The 21405-nt window shown below is 34.5% G+C and overlaps 1 protein-coding gene across 13 annotated transcripts in view; it reads left to right on the plus strand.

The window, feature by feature from the left end:
* Window positions 1-19599, plus strand: part of LOC139130708 (stromal interaction molecule 1-like) — an 84891-nt gene extending 65292 nt beyond the window's left edge. For 2 of the 13 annotated variants that reach the window (XM_070696465.1, XM_070696467.1), the window contains 10 exons: window positions 741-872; window positions 2102-2227; window positions 2906-3028; window positions 4025-4153; window positions 6056-6187; window positions 9705-9893; window positions 12000-12113; window positions 13085-13388; window positions 13935-14356; window positions 14950-19599. In XM_070696465.1, the coding sequence (XP_070552566.1) occupies window positions 741-872; window positions 2102-2227; window positions 2906-3028; window positions 4025-4153; window positions 6056-6187; window positions 9705-9893; window positions 12000-12113; window positions 13085-13388; window positions 13935-14356; window positions 14950-15122 (1844 nt within the window). In that variant the 3' untranslated portion in view covers window positions 15123-19599. The remainder of the gene's footprint in view (window positions 1-740; window positions 873-2101; window positions 2228-2905; window positions 3029-4024; window positions 4154-6055; window positions 6188-9704; window positions 9894-11999; window positions 12114-13084; window positions 13389-13934; window positions 14357-14949) is intronic. The other 11 variants (XM_070696466.1, XM_070696471.1, XM_070696469.1 and 8 more) reach the window with 11 other exon arrangements.
* Window positions 19600-21405: the final 1806 nt, after the last annotated feature.

Below are 21405 nucleotides of genomic sequence, written 5' to 3' on the forward strand. Positions count from 1 at the left end.
CTTTGATTTTATCAGGCCACTATCAATTTTTCCAACATATGCTATATGGCAGTTTCATTGCTGAGGGGCTTCTACCATTTCAACACAATCAGGTGGTATTTCATACATGGTAAAGATGTACAGTGTTAACCCTCAGACAACACAGGTGACATACAGACAACACTAGTACCTATCAGCTGAGTTGAAACTACCAAGAGATCAGTGACTGCTTCAATAGTTCCTTTGATTTTATGTCAAGTATTCATCATCGGCTCTTTGAATGAGGTCATCTACCAATTGGAAGTTCTCAGAGTCTGAATACTTCCAGAACGAAACATGAAGATGCAAAAAAATCTGTGCTGCTTTTGCTTCTAAATGTCATGCTTCAAAAATCACAAAGTCTGACAAAAAAGACTTCACTACGCAACACAGTTTTAATAAATTTGCTGCAGCTGCCTGTCAAAGAATCAACATTTGATTCACTCAATCATTTTCAAGACACAGATTGCATATGATATATCATGATCAGTGATTCCATTTTCCTGTACATTGAGATGTCACTTTCAAGTACATGCCAAGCTATAGTTACACTGAGCTAGGTTTGGTACACAATGATGAATAATTCATTGGTAGTCCAACCATGCACATGGAGTTTGTGGGTAACTTTGGAATGTCAGTTCAACCAAGCTGAGTCACACATCACAATTTATGAAGTCCGCATCTCAAGATGTAATTGTGAAAGTAACAATTTTTTTGTACAGGTAATAAAAAGGCTACTCCTACAAAATCAGCACCTGTCAGTGGTAAGACTGAACAGACTAACAAAAGTAAATCTAAAAAGTCCATCTTGAAGCACTCAAGATCAAGTTCAGCTAGTAAACTCCTTGACTATGGTATATGTAAAGATTCTTTCTGATATCACATATTAATCCATCTTAGGTTATAACTGTAAATCCATTCATTGCTTTATATAAAGTAACAGAACATGTTTCTAGGGGACTTGATTCATTGTGTCAATCACTGATTTCATTGCTGAAGTCCTTGTTTTGCACAGATGTGACTGATGGTGTTACAACTGCCTCAACATACTTTCCATGCAAAGGATCACATCTAGCCATGAATATGATTGCATTTAGCTGTTAATACCATTTTTTCCATATTTTCAACAAATCTTGCATGAAGAGAGTATTATGACTCTCAAATATCGATCACTTGGCAACTATAATGTTTGCAAAGCAAATCGAATTAGAAAATCATATAATGTTTGCAAAGCAAATGGAATTAGAAAATCAGTCATCGCTGTTTATAACTTTCGTAAATGTTTTCTCAACAAGAAAACTTAAAACAATTATTGTCATTTAGTTTGTAATGTAAGGCACTATTTGCTAGCATAAAGCTTAACAGAGTGTAACCAGATTTCAGTGTCCTATCACTAGTAAAACCTGTCATCACATTTCTTAAAAGAAACCAACAATTGATGCATCATTAAGTTTTACTGCTAGTCTTTTCCATAGTGTGCCCTTGTGTGAATTTTTGCAGTAGCATTAAATTTCATGACAACGTTCATTGTGTGGACAATAATGTCATGACATCTGCTGTGTTCAACTTCTTCCGTAGAGTAGTGTTGTGTTTTGATAGTTCCTTGAGGTAGAATGCGCCTCGGGGACAGATATTCAGACTCTCAAATTTCTACAATTCTTTTCTGATCTACCACTTGTGGGGGCTAATTTTAAAGCTCTTGAAGAAAGAAAAACTTTCACCATCTTAGTTTTTGAAAATCTAAAATGATGGTGGCCATATTGAATTTCAAATATCGCAAAATGTTGAGTAATTTGTTTCGCTAGTTCCAAATTTTGCACGGTGACCCCTGATTTTTGTTGATTTGGTAAGAGAATGCTTGAAAGTTTCATGTAGGAAAGTTTGAGCAAAAGTTTAAGTCTTTCACTTTCGAGGTGCATACTACCCTAAAATATGCAGTGGCTAGAGACTATTCTATCATGATGTGTGATAGCAAAAAGCCTTGACAATTGTACTTTTAACCTGAAAATTTCATTGCAGTGTGTGCACAATTTGCAGCTTTGTTTCACAGGTTATAATCCACTGATGTTTTACCCATCTCTAGAAGCAGGTGGTCAGTCGTCAGGTGATGGACCAGCAGCCTTGCCTACAGAGTCCAGTCAAACTCAAACCATCGGTCAGACTCAAACCATTGATCAAACTAAAACCTCCAATCAAACAGATGATAATGGTAGAATTTTAAACTTAATAGATAGAGTGACGTGTGCATCTCATGCTGAATGCATCACACCTTCGTTCCTCCAGTTTGATAATGTCTCATCCATATGCCATTTTTTGTACTGGACAGTCGCATAATACATATTTTGATGGTGATAAATCATTGTTACTTTATTGAGAGTGTATGGAATATGGATATGTGTTATTCAGTGCTTACAGTAAAACTTTAAACCTATCAGATACTTAGGTTGGTTGTGCATCAACTTTTTTACTTCTGGTTAGAACTTTAATATTTGGTTTACAAATCCCTGGACATGACTTCATATCGTTTTATTCAAATGATGTTCATAATCTCATCTCTGCTTTCAGCAAATGTTGCTTGACATTAAAACCAGCATTTACACATCTTGCTCCATTCAGTATGTGACTCTGCATAGCCATATACATGATTAATTAAATCTGACAAACTACATATACTTTGGTCTCGGTGAAGTAGATAATGCTGCAGGATTTTTGTTTTGGTTTGTCGTGTCTAATATACACCATGGATTTAAGGTCACTCTCTATATTATACCGGTATACCATTGGGAGTTTGAGTTGACAAAGGTGTATATTAAGTAAAACATGGTGATAGGGCCAATATACTGGTATATCAACATTTAACTTTGATAGACAAAATTTTCCGGTACAGGTGATAAACAGAATACTTCTGCTGAAGCAGCACCGTACAATGGTAAAACTGAGCAGCCTGTCACTGCTAAGTTCATCTTGAAGCGTCCAAGATCAAGTTCGGCTAGTGACATCCTCAATAATGGTATAAAGTGAAGCTGTTTTAAAAAATTCCTCATAAATACCGGTATCATATGGTAGCATTACAAAGATTTCATGGCTTTTCATTTTGTCATGGGGAATTCTTCCCTCGTCATTCATAGTAGTGCTCTGAAGTGGGTGGTATTATTGTATCTGTGTGTTTTTATTTAATTTGATTGTCAGTATTTTTCCTGAAATGTACGTGACAAACCAAGGCAATCATAGACATTCTCTGTTACTAACTGAATGAAATGGGCTTCATGGTGATGTTTGTGGTCCCCAAAATCTTTATGTGTTCAATGTTGTATGGACTATAAATTCATTTTGCATGGCTGTGAAAAGTAATCATAAATTGGACATTTTCAAAGTTCCATTGATTCAACCGGAGCTTTTGTAACCCTCACCTATTCATGTCATTTTACTGTTTTCATAACAAAAGTTCCATTGAAGTGATAAGTAATCAACAATTCTAGCATTTGAACAATTTATGAACGGTACAAATGAATGTGAATATGGTATGCACCCCTTGTTTGCTTAGACTTCCACTCTGAGTTGCGGCAAAAGGGAAAATGTGGAAAAGTCTTATTTCATTTACTTTTTTCATGACCAAAGCTTTACTTGTATAAAATTCTCAGAAGTCATTGCACTGCTGCCTATATTCCTGTCAACAAGCTTTCAGCAAAAGTGGCTTGATGCTGAAGCATGCATTTATTTGTCATGTATATAGCAAATCATTGCATGTACATGAAAGTTCAGCTGATCTGACAGCGATCAATCAAAGAACTTATATTTTGTTCTCAACAAAAATTGTGTTCGAGTTTGCCAGAAATGTTGTTGTGATTTGTTGTGTTTGTTTACTTCCCTGTGGATGCAAGGTAATTCAGTTTGTTTGTGTAATATTTGGATTTTGGTGTGATGAAGGTTGTACAGTAGTTGAACATCACATTAATGAGCTCTGTATCTCAAAGCTTAACTTTGATAGATGAAACTTTGCCTGCAGGTACCAAAGAAACCATCGCAAAACCAGCACCACCAGGTGATAAAACTGAACAACCTGTCAAAACTAAATCTACAAAGTCCCTTATGAAGCATTCAAGATCAAGTTCAGCTAGTGACCTCCTTACACATGGTATACAGTTCTTTTTGATATCCTTCATGTTTCCCATCTACCATCATATTAGAATTTGACAGTAGCTGTAATGTGTTAGAATTTGACAGTAGCTGTAATGTGTAGACTATCATGGGAATTGTATGGTGGCTATCTGTCACTCTTATTCTTCCATTCTCACTGTATTGCCTTTCTGTCAGTTGTCCAGTACTTTCATGGAAAATTATAAATCAAACCAGACTATTTTGACCTTGAATGTGGAATCATGGTGTTCATAACATTGTTATTGCTATAAGTGAATAAAAAAGTTTCAATGAACATTCATTTCAGGGGCATCATATCTATGAATGATTAAAACTAACCATTGAAAGTCCTGCCTGAAACTCTTTTTTTGAATGGTAACTTAATATAATAGGCAATTATTATGGTCACCTGTAGATATGGCAATTTTTACCCTACTTCAATTCTAACTCTCAAACACATTTCATGCAAGGTGCTATGGTTCTCTCTGGTTGTCATGACAACTGTCTCATTCCATGTCTGTTCTTGGCCAAGTAGAAACCTGCAAATGCCAGTGTCATTTTCCATATTATTGCTTCTAAGACTCAAACACAGACCTGCTTGAAGTTTTACATTTACTAATCTGCATCATAAATTCTTCAAGCAAGCTTGAATCAGTTAATTATAAAAATAGTCGAAAAATCATAAATGGATTTACAGAAACAAGGGAACTTTAGCCAAGTTGCCTTTATATTTGGTAAATATATGCCTAATTCAGATCTATTCAAATAGTCTGTAATTTGAAAATGTAAATTTTTAAATTTCTCATCTTATTTTGTCTCTAAAACTCTACTGCTTTCAAAACACTTATCCTATAGCAATAAAATTACTATGACAGGTTCCCAAGGATTACCTTATTGCTAAATTAATCATAATACTTGGATATACCAAGTGAATATTTTTGCCAAATTTTCTCCCATAGCTTTCAAATCTGGCTTGTATTAGCCTAAAGGATGATCTCATTCAGATTGCTTCAAATCACAATTGTATAAGTATTTTTATTTCAATTTTTATAGAGCCAATTTATATACTTAGCAAAAGACATCTTCTATAAATGTACCCTTCTCACATTGAACAGTCTGCTGGAAAGTTAAACCTATCAATGTACCCGGTGTGTTAATTATGATCTATCAGCACTGTCGCTGACATGATTTTTTATCAGATAGTCAAGAAACTGCACAAGGTGCAAAAGAATTTTATCTTGATATTTTCTCAATATCCATGTAGCAGTTAGGCTGCTAGAAGTGGACAGAGGCAGATAGTTATGATGCTTTCATTCAAACATCTGGTATTCAGTCACACCCTGTTTGCTACTTCTCTGTTCATGTCACACTTGAAAATGATAAGATCCGACTAGCATGTTTGATGTATTGTACAGCATATTCCCCCACTGTCGTCCTGCCCAACGGCACTAAATCAACAATTTAAACCATACCATTTCCATTGGAGAGCTTGCTTATACTCAATATCTGTGAATTAGGAACACTGTTTCCACTGCAGATCTCATCCCAAGCTTTGTCATTTATGTGCTTTCCTATTATTACATTACCAATGGTTTTGTCAAGTAGTTTTAAATTGCTTGGATACAATCCAAGCATACACATGATATGTTGATTTTCATTTAATATGACATTAAAACAAACCCAATGCATAGCAGTTACATTGCTAAATACTGAAATTGCAAAAGTCTCAGATATAAAAAAAAGACTGAACAATCAGGACAGACCTTAACTTGACCTGTATATTTTACAAGTGGGAACAACAGCTGTCCAGATATTCTACCATACAAAGGTTTAGTAGAATATCAGAGGAGTTGACACAAAGCTCAGGGTTGAATTTGATAGACCTAATTTTTCTGAACAGGTGATAAAAAGACTTCAGCTGCAGAACCAGCACCAGTTGATGATAAAACAGAAAAGCCTGTCAGTACAAAACCTACAAAGTCCATCTTGAAGCGTCCAAGATCAAGTTCAGCAGGCGACATCCTTGATAATGGTATACCATACAGTGAAAATTCTTTCTTATATTTCTGATCAATTTCATATTTAGACATGTTGTGACCACTCATTCATTATCCCTCCATAGGACTGTCAGATAATTAAAACTGTGAGATATAAGGGATATCAATAATTGATTTCATTGCTGAAGTTGTAACCCCTTCCTACAGATGTGACTAATGGTGTTACAGCTGTATGTAATGTCCTTTCCAAGCAAATATTGATCTATACGGTTGCTATGGTGATGAAACCAGCTTCATTCCACTGATGTGATGCTCTTAAGACAATAACAGTAGAGTATGTATGTGGTAAATTTCTCAGCTGTTGTCTTAACTATATCCAAGTTGAAAAATTGCAATGTTCAAGCATTATATATTATCTTGCCTGGTAAAATTTTGTTGTATGGTTTCCCTTGACCCCCAGCCCCCTTCAATTATTGAGAAGTGTTCTATGCTAATAGCAAATTAGTTCTGGCATCTCTATTACACTTTTCAAATTCATTTGCTCAGAGTTGTCCTCCATAGTATTCCTTAAACATCTTGCAAAAACCACAGTGAATGATTTAGCCATGAGATTTCATCAGTAGGGTAACAGTGCACATAAAGTGGCATTTTGTGAGAGCAAAAACTCCAGCATAAACCAGCTAGTGTTGGCTTTTACTGAGAGATAGGTCATTTTATAATAACAGTAGCATTATGCTACATCTTCAAGAGGACTAAAACAGTAAAAATGTTCTACTTTATACAGAACTTTCATTTTGGTTGTAATATAATAGTAGCTGATAAACACCATGGTATCCATGGATGATTAACTGAAAAACCAAGATTTTAATAGCTGTGATCATAGATTCTTTGTTCTGATTCAAACTTCTGATTATTTGTTCCGTTGTCACATCAGGTTTCATTTTGGTAATGTAGGTACAATCATTCCATTGCTTATTGGTTGGCTTCACTGTGTCATGTAAGATCTTATGTGACAGTGACAGAGCTTTGGTTTGATGAAAGTTTTTGGCTTTAAAGTATTATTATTATTTTAAGTTCAGTCAAAAACTACTCATAACTGTAAGAAATCATCTGAACAAGTAATACAGTACATTCTTATCAGTCACTCAGTTATGCATTAACCTGTTTATCCAGTTCCCTGTCCATAATCAACATAATGATTGAAAATAATGGGTTTGAGCCATACACCATGGAGTTAAATGATTAAATGTAATGAATCAGATGGTATGTTCAACTGATTTTGATCATAACAATTTTACAATGTCAAGTGATGTAAACTACAATAATGGTGACATGACAGTCTTGTTGAACATGAATGAATAAAATTAAAGTTGTGATAGTCATCATTGCGTATAAAGCAATATATGCCAACCTGGAAAATATGCTGCATTGTTTTTGTTACCTGTGAAACAGTACACCCCACCAGCCCCAATACAAGCATGTCTTAAAATCAAAATGACAAAGACTGAAAAATTCTACAGACATGATTTCCAATTTAAAGAGCTTTCGTAACATGGTGAATCTTTGTAGGCATAATATAGCAGCTAGCTTACAATTCTGCATGAAATCTGTCAGTCCATAGCTTATGACTGTGACTGCTATGGATGTAACAATTCTGCATGAAATCTGTCAGTCCATAGCTTATGACTGTGACTACTATGGATGTAACAATTCTGCATGAAATCTGTCAGTCCATAGCTTATGACTGTGACTACTATGGATGTAACAATTCTGCATGAAATCTGTCAGTCCATAGCTTATGACTGTGACTGCTATGGATGTAACAATTCTGCATGAAATCTGTCAGTCCATAGCTTATGACTGTGACTACTATGGATGTAACAATTCTGCATGAAATCTGTCAGTCCATAGCTTATGACTGTGACTACTATGGATGTAACAGTTTCCAGAACCTTTGTAATTGTTAGCACAGTTTGTGTCAATGTCTTTGATTTTCTACTGTGAATCTGTGAAATTGTTAAGCTCGTTTATATTATATCGTGCAGTCTTCTTGGTCAGGTAATACACCTCAGTGTATTTTCATGTAAAAACCAGCATTTATGAAACTTCTGAACACATTGTTACATTTACAGATCATGACTTTCTGATATTCCACGTACATCACAATATGTATATTCCACAGAATATCTTTCTACATGTTGGGTTAGGTCCAATATGTATGAATGTTTTGGGTCATATCTGGAATGATGGAATTGGTTGCTTTTGTGAATCTTCATTTACACATTTTTGCTGGTATCAATGATTAAATAGATAAATGGATAAATAAACAAATCACTAAATGTATATTTGTTCATTTTCCTCTTATTATTTGGTAGGTTTTTGAACAATTTTGCAAAGCCTTTGTCAATACCATATTAATCTTTGCTATGCCATATTCATTTCTTGTAGGTGACCTTTGCATAACATCTAGGTCTTACCTATTGTGTTGTTCTGCTGTACAAAAGATAATCAAGTTCAATTAATGCTCTTGTTTTGACTGAATGGTTCCAGTGCCATCAAAGTGTTTTGCTCAACTTAAAGCCAGTAGAATGCTGATTTGCTGGTGCCATAGCAACCTATAGAATATTCTACTTAGCTGGTATGGTACAACACCATGAAAGTTGTTAGTTGCATGGTAGTAACTGGCGCCATCATTCAGAATGTGGTGGCTAACATTATTGTGAACATGCATGAAAGTTTTGTTGACATGATAGAGTGATATATTGTGAAATGATGGCTGTACATTCTATCCTGTGTGCAGATTTCTTGTTTTAGCCAGCTTAGTTAACTTTGCATCGTGTTTTAGAAAGCCTATGGTAGTCTGCAGTCAGACAGTCATCCTGCATGATGGTTGACGTCTTGGCATGAAGTCAACATTGCCTAGCTAGCACATGATTTATTATAAGTACGAGTACTATCATTGTAACCTGCCTTGCATATTGCCAGCTGATGTGGTAGAAACCTGTATTTGTGGTTAGCTTGTTTTATAGTACTTAAGTTACAGCTGGCAATTCACCATGGAAGTTACATGGTAATTAGCAAGCATTTCATTGAAACAAGATTTTATCTCAAAAATATTCTCAGTGTTACACATAACAGAAATACAGTCACCGAGACCTAGGTTTTGTAGAGTTGACTTTTTCTGTACAGTTTTGCTTTGCCATCGAAAACGGAAATTATTGTTGAAATAGCATTAATTTGCAAAAGCCTATGAATGTGATAATCTGAAAATACAGATTCACTTCTAAAGAAAGTTGTAAGACTAAATCTTAAAAGATTAAGTAGCAATAATTGCTAAAGTAAACAATGGATACCATTGCATTTACAACATTTTTCAAGGATTTCCATATTTTGTACAAATTATTACAAGCAGAATCTTGCTTGCTGGTACTAGATAAAGATCATTACTTTGTGTCCATAACCCAACAGATTTTATCTTTGGTGTTCTAGGTCACTAAAACTATGCCACTGCCAAATATAGTATAAATATACCCCTGATTTACCCCCTCACAGGTAGCAAAGCCAGCCCTTCCAGTGATGCAACCCAAAGCATCAAGAGCAAGCGTACAGTCCAATTTGGTTGCAGTTTGTACAGTGGAGGAAAGTCAAGCTCAGAAGCAGATCTCAGTAAACTGGGTAGACCATACAACAAATTAATCATACATTCCAGAATCACCAACAGTACAGATCAGCTATTTCATGGTACATTTCATTGACATCAAAACAGTGTACAGTTACAGTGCTTGAATTCTCAATTCAGATGTATAAATTACCAATTTCCTCACTGAGGAAAGTCACAGAATACCAATATCCTACATTGTGGCTTGTGAAATTTCACTCAATTCACGATGAATGCTGTAATTGCAGCAATATTTACAATGATCCTATCACCAGAACTTAGTGCACAGTGCTTTATGTAGCTGTATGGCTATTAGGTAATATGTACTCTGAATTATTTATCTTTGGAAAATGTAAATAACATTTTTGACTATGCAAATCAATTATTTTGTATCTGATCAGTGTATGCTTACTTTTCATAAAAACAGACAAAGATTTAAGAATTATTGACAAATAAACATGATTATAATATATTAGTTATGGCAAGCAAATAGTGGAGTCATTTTAGACAACAATGGAAAAACAAAGGCAACAAAAAGTTGCATTCTTAATTTTTACTAACACTTTCTTTTCTACTTTTAATTGTCTTATATCAGATAACACACCTGACAATAATTCCATTGCTCTATTTATTTAACACTGTCACTGTATCTGTTACACGTTTCATTTCAGCATTTACACTGTGACTACCATAGTCTTCTGTACTAATCATTGCAGTTTCACTACTTTTAGAAACATTTCATGCGTACTAACTCACACCATTGCTGTTGCAGTAATAAGTCATGCTGGCATACGATTTCAATTTGATGCTCATTCATATTCGTACTTCGCATGAGGAATGAGGACTGTCTTAACAAACAAACAAACAAGTTCTATTATGCAAACTCATCCCAGTAAACGTTGTAAACCATTACACCATTAATAGGAAAGAATTTCATTTTTTACAAATTAAAGCATCACAGAAAGCTGATTTACTTCATTGAGAAGTTATAAAAGGTTGATTGTATCATGTCAGACTGTTTTCTGTTTGAACCAAATCATCCAAATTTTGATAATGATTATTGTCCATAATATATAAGATGATAAACTTCCTTTAAAAATGTTACCATTGTATTTGAAAAATTGAACCTTAAATGTTGCTTTGTTTTGAATCATATCAACAGCAAATAAGATTCGTTTTAATCAATATCCTCATGGAAAATGTAATAAGTCACGGAATGATCAGTTTTCCTTAAATTTGATCCATGTCCATCCATGGATTCATATTCAAAGGTTCCATTCATGTGCATCATTATAAGATACAAATTGTAACAATATTAAGTTTTAATATTTTATTCTAATCTACAAACAATCACCAAAACATAATCAGATCAAGGATTATCAGAAAGGCTCAAAAAATGGAATATCCCTTCCCATAAAGGAAATTTGATTTCTAATTAGTTGTGGAAGATCTGACAGGAGGTCACTCCATAGAGCTGTTTGATATGCTATAATGGGATGAATGAATTGCCAGTGGGCATACTCTGCAATTACATGTTACACTCTGACTTCTGCAGTGTTCTATGGAAAACAGATACTAAAGAAGTCATGTTCTATTAGTACAAACAAAACATGGATGAACTGGTGCACAAGAATACTATATGTCTGTGTACATTTCTGCACATGACTGTGTTTGTACAATGGTCCTTTAATATTCCTTGTTTCACAAATTCCATTGTAACATTAATTAGTTTTCTTCTGTTAAATTCTTTGCAGTGTAAAGAAAAAGTAGCTATACATATATCCTAGTTATGTATAGATTATCTACCTACTAACATCGATTATGAATCCCTTCAGAGCAAGATGATTCACATGCAGTCTCACTTTTACAGTTGAATAATATATGTGTACTGTGAAAGTCACAAGATAACTGCACTGACAGAACCAAGTGCCAGTATAACATTGTAAATGATACACACTAGTGTTTGTTATAGTTTCTTTCTTACCTTCAATATTTACACAAACGTAACCAGCACAAAATTCATTGTATTTTACTTGTCTGATTGCTGTAGTGGTGATCTATATAGCACATTTTTTCCACCATGGACCCCAGTCTGTTGTTTCTACTAACCATTGAGTGTAATCTTTTGTCAAGTCAACTACCACATTGAATTGACATGTTACTGTTAAATTTATCTGATATCTTGACAGGCTCACCAAGTTCACCACTTATATCTGCAAACTTGACACCAATGGAACTCAATCCCCATATCAGTATAGCTGACTGTGATGAAGATTTACCTCCTACCTACTCCATGGTAACAGGTAAGGCCAGACACATTATCATGTACGGTATTTTACCTTGGATTTTTTGTTGGGCAAGACAACAGCCACAGGGAGTGAAATCTTTTACTCTTGTAAACCAAGAAATTGTTCATTATGTAATGAAATAACATAAACTACGATCATCGATTGTTGAAGCTGAGCAAATTGCAGTGCATCTGTGTTTGGCCGACTTTACAATATCTTAGAAAGAGGTTCAAAATTTGCAAAGTAGAATCAGCAATTCTGAAGCAAAAATTTGTAATTCTTACTGGCCTTCAAGCCCTTAGAGAGAAAAGGGTTTGTTTCTCATCCATGTACATGTTGATCTAAACTAGTGGTGCCAGCCTTTTTCCCCCATGTTCACTTTAAAAAATTAAGTATAAAAAAATGACAGTGCCCTACGCATGATAGAAAATGTCCATATCGCATAAAATAAACTGTACAGTTCTGATCAGTGTAGTTGACACTGTTGTTGTCAAATGTCAAATCTACCGATGCATGTAAACATTCCTACTTTGTTGTTTGTATGTAGTCAGTATTGGATCTTGTCTGCTCAAGCAAATCATAAAGCCAGTAGCAACAATTTTGTGAGAAAGTTAGGATGGGAAATAAACATAAAACTTTCTCAGCCTTGACATTTCTGTTTAACATTAGAGGATATATCAAGTTATTTCAACAGATAAGTGTTATTGTCCTGTAAAAGTTGATTGCTTTATGAACCTGGATAGAATCAAAACCAATTAACGCAAACAGTGAATTGACTAATGACCTTGTCAAAGCAAACACTAAGCTGCTAAAAAGCTGAATACTATAAATATTTCCTGATGGAAATTAAAAGAATTGATTGGCTTTTGTAACTGAATACCGTGTGAATAGAATTTTTACAAACACTTGGCATTAGTATCATTAAAGTCATTACAACCTTAGAACAGATCACATCATAAAAATTAAACTGTAATTTTTCTTTACAGATGCCAGTAACCAACCACCAAGATATGGTTCAATGAAAAGAATTCAACCTTTACGAAATGTACAAAGTGCCTCTTGTATTGCAACTATGCCATTTGCCAGTACAAGTACTGGGACTGCTCACTCAGAAATCATCACCAGTCGCCCAGCACCGGGTAAAAGTAACACAATGTTGAATCCAAACATAACAAGCAGCCAAGCAACTCCCAGTACTAGCACTTCACAAGTGTCCACAGAAAAGATCACCTCACAACCAGCAAGCACAAGTGGCACTCATCAAACTTCACAGATTAAAACAGCTGACAGGTATGTATCAGTATATTGGGTAGTTGCAGCATTCATTTATTTGAACTTTCCCTTTCAAGGTTAATAAAGATTGGAACAGCTGACTGATATGTAACAGTATGGTTGCAGCATGCATTTGCTTTCTCTCCCAGAGCTAGTAAAGCTACCTGACTTGCCACATGTGCAATCTGCAAACAACTAGTGAACAGTAACATGTCTAAAGGATCCCATTTTTGACTTAATTCTACCATAAATATTACAGTCACAGATGAGTCAAAGAAAGGACAAGGAACTTTGAAGATTAAAGAAAGTTATGCAAGGACTTGCATAAATAGACTTAACAAAAAATAGTTTAGCCTTGCATGCATGATATTCTTATAGAAATATCCAATTAGACACAAAAGTCAACAGATATGCTTTCCTTGAAAAAAATGAATGATTCCATTTAAGCATTGAAGAATGGTATACAATTTTATCATTATCATCAAAACAATTGTTTGACTATCTTTTGCCTCTATTATTTCATGGAAGCCAGTGACTAATAGCCAATGCCGTGTTCTTTCACAGTCCCTCAGCAGATCCTGGTGCAATATCAAGACAAGATAAACCAATCTCAGGTAACGATGAGAAAACAAGCAATATTAAGGAAGAAAAGAAAGCTAGCAGTCAAGATTCACTGAAAAGAAGCAAATCTGCAGGTGATCAAAAACAGAGTTCGAAAAACCCGTCAAAAGCCACCAAAGAACAAGTGAAGATGAGTCAATCTGCCGGTGCACTCATGGTTAGCCAGGACGTCAAGAAAATAGCAAACAGCATGTTTTGGGTTAAAATGTCACAAACAGTACCTGATGGGAAATTGATGAAGAAAGTAAGACGACCTAACAGCTTGGCTCTCTCTCAATCAGAGAAAAATTTGAGCACAATGACATCTGCAAATGTTGAAAATAACAATGCGGCTACTCTGCCTAGCACAGCCAAAAAGAAATCAGGTGAGAAATTAAGTTACAAATAACATTTGCTGTTCGCAGGCTTGCTAGGTAGTATACACCTTGAAATTGAAAGGCTTGAACTTTTGCTCAAATTTTCTCTGTCAAAGTAAAAATAAAATCATGGTCACCATGCAGATTTTGGTGCTGTGGATACAAATTACCGTAAAGTTACCAATATTTGAATTCAAAATGTCTTAAAATGGGAAATAATTGATATTTCAGTTTTTACTGAGAAGGTGGCAAAGTTTATATACACTCTGAGAGCTTTAACGTTAGCCCATACAAGTGGTAGATCAGAAAGGTATTGTAAAACTTTGAGTCCAAATATCTGTGAACCAGGCACAAGACTTAATAATCAGTCTGTTGTTTCTGTTTAGTGTAGTTCATGTTTTCTCAGCAGAAAATCTGACTGACATTTAGTCTGCAGTCTGTTGTCCTCTGATATGCTGGTCTCCTTGTCTTTTTAGTGTATAACATGAAACAATAGATTATCATGTTTCCTTGTAACTGTTGGAGCTAATAATGTGACATTGTTCTTTCTTGTTGATTTTTAATCAAATACGTCAATGTATACTTTCACGTTTTACTTTCAGGTTGGTTCAAAAAACATAGTAGTCCAACAAGTACAGTACAGGCGGAAAGCAATGAAGCTGGTGATAGCTCAGATAGTTTTGACTGTGATGACAAGAAAAAAAAGAAGAAGAAAAAGATAAGTTTTGGAAAGGGCAGTGATAAACACAAACCAACATGGTATCTGCAACAATAGAATCAAAGAACAAAAATACAACGGAGTGACAATAATGAGACACAGTCATTGTCTTACACAACCTCACATCAGACCTTTTATAAATGTATTACCAACCACACAATATGCAGAGGCTATGAAGTATTCTGATCTGACAGATGTGGCTATTTTCCATGTTATCTGTTCAGGCAGCATTGTTTATCATCTGTACATGTGTGTTGTTTATATAGCTTTTGTAATGAGTCCAGTGGCTTGCCTAGAGTGCTTGCTTCAACTGCCATAGGTTTATAAAAGTATTGCAAAATGGTGTATCAGATTGATCCAATTCTCACTATTGTATATTGTTTATGTTCATCACTGTTTGATGGAGGAGACTAAATATGTGATTCTCATTTTGACTGTATTTGCTGTTACTGAGAGTTTAATGAACCTTGATCATCTGATGTTTTTGTAAAGTGATGTTGTAAGAATTCATGATCATTGCTTTTTTCAATGTCAAGTGGCGCATTTCATAAAACAATTGAACACTGTCTTTTTTATCCAGAGATTTCTATTTACATCCACCTACCAAAGTCTATCATTTACATTTTTCACAAAAAATAACAGTATTCTTCTGTCTCTGTTTTGTATTGTTTTGTGATAAATGTAGACTTGCAACACTACCTGGATAGTTGCAGTATTACCACTGCAGTGAATACCAACAATCTTGTCTTCTGATTTATGTTTGGTGTACCAGATAATAAATACAAAATTGAGTGTGCAGAAACTTTCAAGACGGTCAAAATATTTGTTGTTGTGCTACCAACAATAATGGTCAACCATAGATGCAACATCTGTGTGTATCTACTATATGAAGATGATGGTGCAATGACCAGCAGTTCAAATATCTCAATTGAAGTATTCTTCTTGAAGTATTTGTGACAATAACTTGCAACAATAATTTGCAACAAGAATTACAACAATAAGTGTCTTTGGATTACCTTTTGATCTCAGCAATGCACTGTACAATTATATGAACACTAATGAATCATTTTAATCTCTGGAGAATATGCTTTCATTCTTGTCATACTATGCCATTTGTTTATTTCAATGAAATAACTTCATACTTCACCTGTAAAATACAAACAATAGTTTGTACTCTCTGAATACACATGACATAGAAATACCTGTTATGAAAGAAAGATGAAATGAGAGAAGTATTTGAAATGTAAGTTATGACCATGCTCACAGCTGTCAGAATAGATAGCTTGGCCTTGACCTTGCCATTGTTGAAAACAGAATAGAGCACAGTGTAGTGTCACTGCTGTACCGGTAGTGTCAGCAATTTTTGCCATAGTATTAAACATCTTTGCAAAGTCATATGAACAACAAGCAGCAAGGCATATATGCAAGAATTAACTTTGGAGATTTAATATGTATAAATTGTTGGAAATATGGTATTGAATATGATCATTGGAAATTCAGGTGCTTATTAAGTGCTTATTTACATGATGTGGTCAGTACAGGGTTTCTCACCATGCCAGTAATCTCTCTGTACATATAAAATACAGAATGACACAGATTGCTCTACATGTACTTTGAAAATCAACTAATAACTTTCAGTATCATGGTGAACTTTTGATATCATGCTTCATAGCTCACCAGGAAAATTTTAAACCATCAGACTTGAAATTCACGGTTAATCTGTGTAAACTATTAGTTTTAGATTTAGCCATTGTTTTGTCCAGTAGCTACTCATACAAGCTGAAACAACTCAAGGTGCTAGGTTCCATCAGATATTGCTTGGTAAGATCTATGCATTAATTCTTACATATTTTAATGAGTTTTCTCTGCTTAAAACTCTTGAGATTGTTTGATTACAAAAATGTCTGAGTTATGCTTTCTTGATTACTGCATGTTTTCCTTTCTCATTCTCTGGTAGCTATCTGTTGTGTTTTTCAACAAAGTTGTAAACAATGTTAGCCATATGAAAAAATAAATTTGAAATAATGGAAAAGATGTATGCAAGTTAGGGATTAAGAAATGTTCCAATTACCATCAAGTGTCATCATAGCTACACCCTACCAATGAACATAATTTGCCAAACATTTGAGAACACAGATAAACAATTTATCAAGTACAGTAGATCACTTCTGTTCCCTGCAGTAACTGAATTGATATACAAAGGGAAACCCTGGTTGAAGTGGTTTTCCAATCCTAGTAACATTGAAATGTGATAACATTGTTGCTGTCCTCTATAAAAAATGTTGTGTTTTTATGCCAAGGACAACCCTGGTAAACTGACATGGGAGTGTCTGGTAATGTTTACTGCTTTACTGCCTTTATCAAAATGCACAGAATGCATATACTCCACACACCATAGCTGTACCATGAACCAATCAGATTGTATGGTACATTCAGAAAATCAATATGCAAGTTTTCATCACTACATCAACAGCCGTGTACAAATGTATCACCTGTTAACAGATTCATTTCACAGCTACTATCAACATACAGTTCTATCAACATACAGTTCTTATAGTGAATACCATTGATTGTGACAGTAAACATATTAATTTATATGTAGGAAATTGTTGCATTTGTTTAATAAATCATGTGTTATGTATACAGTGTTGGTTTTAGCCTTAAATGTGCCATATAGCACTCCGTAATCCAGTTTGCTTGCTTGTGCCAATATTGCAGTATTTCTGTGACTTGATCTGAGAAAGCAAGCCTGTAAGACATGATCTGTGATATAAATAGATTTATATGCAGCAAGCCAAAGCCACATTCATTGCCACATTTCTTTTTGTTGATATTACACTAGGATGGTGCCAAGTACCAACTTTCAGTTGTTGCATCTTTATACCTGTAGTAAGATACTGTAAAACTGCTTTCTGTATGTGCAGTTTAGTGTTGCAGTATACTGTAGACTTTCTTCAGCAATAACAAGAAACTTTACTGAAAGCAAGCTGAGCATTTAGAAATAAAAGAAAATGTCTTCTAGAGATTTTTCTTGAGAAAGATAGTTGACAGCTGTGATTTTGAGCATTAGGGAACAATAGCCTGGACTTAATGTCAATACTTTAAAACATGAAAATTGAAACATGGCAGACGAGTGTAATAGAACCCATGATTACATAAATAACTTATAATATCTTTCCTTTACAAGTGATGTATTTTCTAAGGACCATCTAACCCAAAGATTCAAATTGTAGTTATATAAATTGCTGTCACTGAAATTGACTCAACCAATGTGAAAAAAATTATGAAAATCATGAATTGGAAATGAAAAGTGGCATTTTATAGTTTTTGAGGTCAAGTTTCTGGACATTTTGATGTAAAGGCAGCAGACATCTGCCTTCATTGCAGTTAAACTGTGAACAACAGTGAAGTGTTAGTATTACTTATAAGCTGTTAATATTTTTGAAAATTATAAAATATATATTGTACAAATATTGATCATTTGATGTTGTGAGATCGGCATTTTCAAATTTTTATTTTATTTTTGTTGTTTGTTTGTTGTTTCTCAATTTGAAACTTCTTGTAGAACACATGCCAGTTGTCAATTTTTTGTTTTTGTTGTGATTATTTCAACTTTGATTTTATTTATTTTATTGTTTTTGTTCAAAATTCAAGTACTAACAAAATCAGTCATTGACTGATTTTGTTACAATAGTGTTATTAATAACTGAATAGAGCAAATCAACTTATTTCCTTTCAATATGGTTTGATGTTTAATGTACTCTGTATTCCGAGTTACTGTGATGTACCATGTGTCATTTGTGTCAGAAAGGATTTCCAGTTTAAAGATTTTTGTTATTTTGTCAAGTTTTGTCAAGATTGAGTTATTTGTTTTGTGACTGAATTACTTGCCAAGTTTAACCGAGCGTTTCGACATGCGCCTCACAGAACATGCACAGTTGCACCAAGTTAATGTTTAAATGTCCAAACATTTTCATCATGAAGAAGCATACTTAAAAAGTAGTTTTCATCGGAATTCTTGTATGGCAAAATTTGCAGTGATGGACTGGTCCTGATATGCATGTTTTTCTCAGTGCTATCAACCTTGTCAGTTTTCAGCTAACTGAAATTTTCTGAAGAGTAACAAACCTTGAAACTTTTCTGAGTTCTTTTTTCCCTTTTTTTGCAAATTTAGTCAACAGTGATCAATTTTATTGCCTCTGGTAGGTAATTGCAACAAAACACATACAGTACATCATTTTCTAGATTGTTTAAAGCTTTTCTTCTTGACTGCAAAGTGACTTACTCAAGGAATATTTGCATAATCTCAGTGCTATGAACTGAATTAACCATAGACGTCAGATTGTAAACTTAATGTACACTGCAATAATTGATGTTTAATGAAAATGCTCAAAGAGTAATATTTGAGCAAAATTGTTTTCACTCTTTATTTTTACTGATGTCTTTTCGGTTTTGTCTAAAGCAGTGTGTGCTAAAAAGAGCCTTGTACACAATCTATTGACTTTCTGCTCAAATAAAAGATCTCAAAACAAAAGCACCTTGTCTTGATGTTTGTTTCATACAGACTACAGCATCCACATCTCTGTCATTGAAAAGGCACATGTCTGTTAGGGAACTGTGATTTGATATTATATGACACTCCTCACTGTCTTATGATCAAAAAATAGTTGTCCCTTGACTGGAAAAGTGTCAATAGAGTCTTTTTATAACCTCCGTCAATGTTTCATGTCATGGGTCAGAGGTCACAATGACACACACCTCACTGAATTTTTTCAGTCTGTCCCTATTTCTCCCAAACTTAGCAAACTTATTCCTTTGTAATAATATGAGCTAGATTGGAATACACTTATCCATCAATACTCTTGTCAATACAAAGGTGATATACATACTCTTTTAGTGTTTTGTCTTGTGTCTTTGGCATTCATGTTCAGGCCTTTGTCTCCAATACAGTTACAATTCTTAAATTATACTAGAAAGAACCTGGATGATGTCTGCTCAAGTTATAAAAGGTCAAACAGTCTTCCACAAGTCCCATGTGATATATCATTTGGTCAATGTTCATTAACACTCTGAATGCGGATGTTTTGTTTCTTAAAGGGGCAGGTTTTTCATCAGCAGGCTTTACTCAGAGCAAATTCACTAACTGTGAACACATTTCAAAAGAGGACAAAGGACTGAAATCACATCAACAATCAATGTCAACAACCACGAGTGCGAGTATCAGGGATTGAAGACTGCCCCTTTAAGTGTGAGCTTGGGACTATTCCTTCTATGTCAGAGGCTTTTTCATAGAAATCTACTTGCATTGTCAAAGTCAATGAGGTCAGCTTAAATAATGGTGTTCTCAAGCAAGGCTAGCCATCATGTGATTTTAGTTCAAAAGCGGGACTAAGAATTGAATAATGAATCACTGAAACCGGTTTTTTTCTGTGAACAGTGGATAACGATGTGTTTCATTTCTTTGTCCACAAGATTATTTTCAGTGTTCATGCTACTGCCCAAAATATGCAAATGAGCATTTAAAAATGCAAAACTTTCCAAAACCACTTGTCAGATAGCAATATTATTTTACAAAACAATTTTCTAGGGATAGCCATACTCGCGTTTGTTTAAATGAGATAAAAAAACATTTATTTACACTTACTTTTGATGTTTCCCTCATTTTTAGCTCCCATAGCCATATGTATATATGGCAATGGAAGCTATTCTTATAGGCTAGGGAAATGTCTGTATGTATGTATGTCTGTGTGTCTGTATGTCTGTATGTCTGTATGTCTGTCCGTCAACATCAAAAACTCCAAAACCGCTGTACATTTCATCTTGATATTTGGTGTGTACATGGATGATGGGCTGTAGATGAGATTTTGTTCAAATGAAGTTGTCATTGCCAAAAATATGCAAATTAAGTGAAAAATTGTAAAAACAGTCAAATTGAAAAAACTCAATAACCACTGAGCAGATTACATGAAAAATTAGCATGTAAGTACTTTGGGCTGACATGAAATGATTGTGCACATCTGGGTCAGTATCTTGGACTTGCTATTTTTCATGAATTTTTTTGTAATTTTCTCCCATTTTTGGTCAAAAAATCTCCTGCTCTGAAACCACAAGTCCGATTGATTTGAAACTTGGTATGGAAGTGCATAGGAGTGACCTTTCCCAAATTTGGGCAAATCGTGGTGAAATTTGCATATTTTTAGTTTACACGTCCATAGACTCCCATGTATAAGGCAGATCTCCATAGACTCCCATGTATAAGGCCACGAAAAATTAAAATTTAGTTTCTCATCGTATTCATATTGCAAAAAGGATGCAGTGACACAATTTTTAGTCCCCACGG

This window comes from Ptychodera flava, chromosome 4 (genome assembly GCF_041260155.1).
Source record: "Ptychodera flava strain L36383 chromosome 4, AS_Pfla_20210202, whole genome shotgun sequence".
Lineage (NCBI taxonomy): Eukaryota > Metazoa > Hemichordata > Enteropneusta > Ptychoderidae > Ptychodera > Ptychodera flava.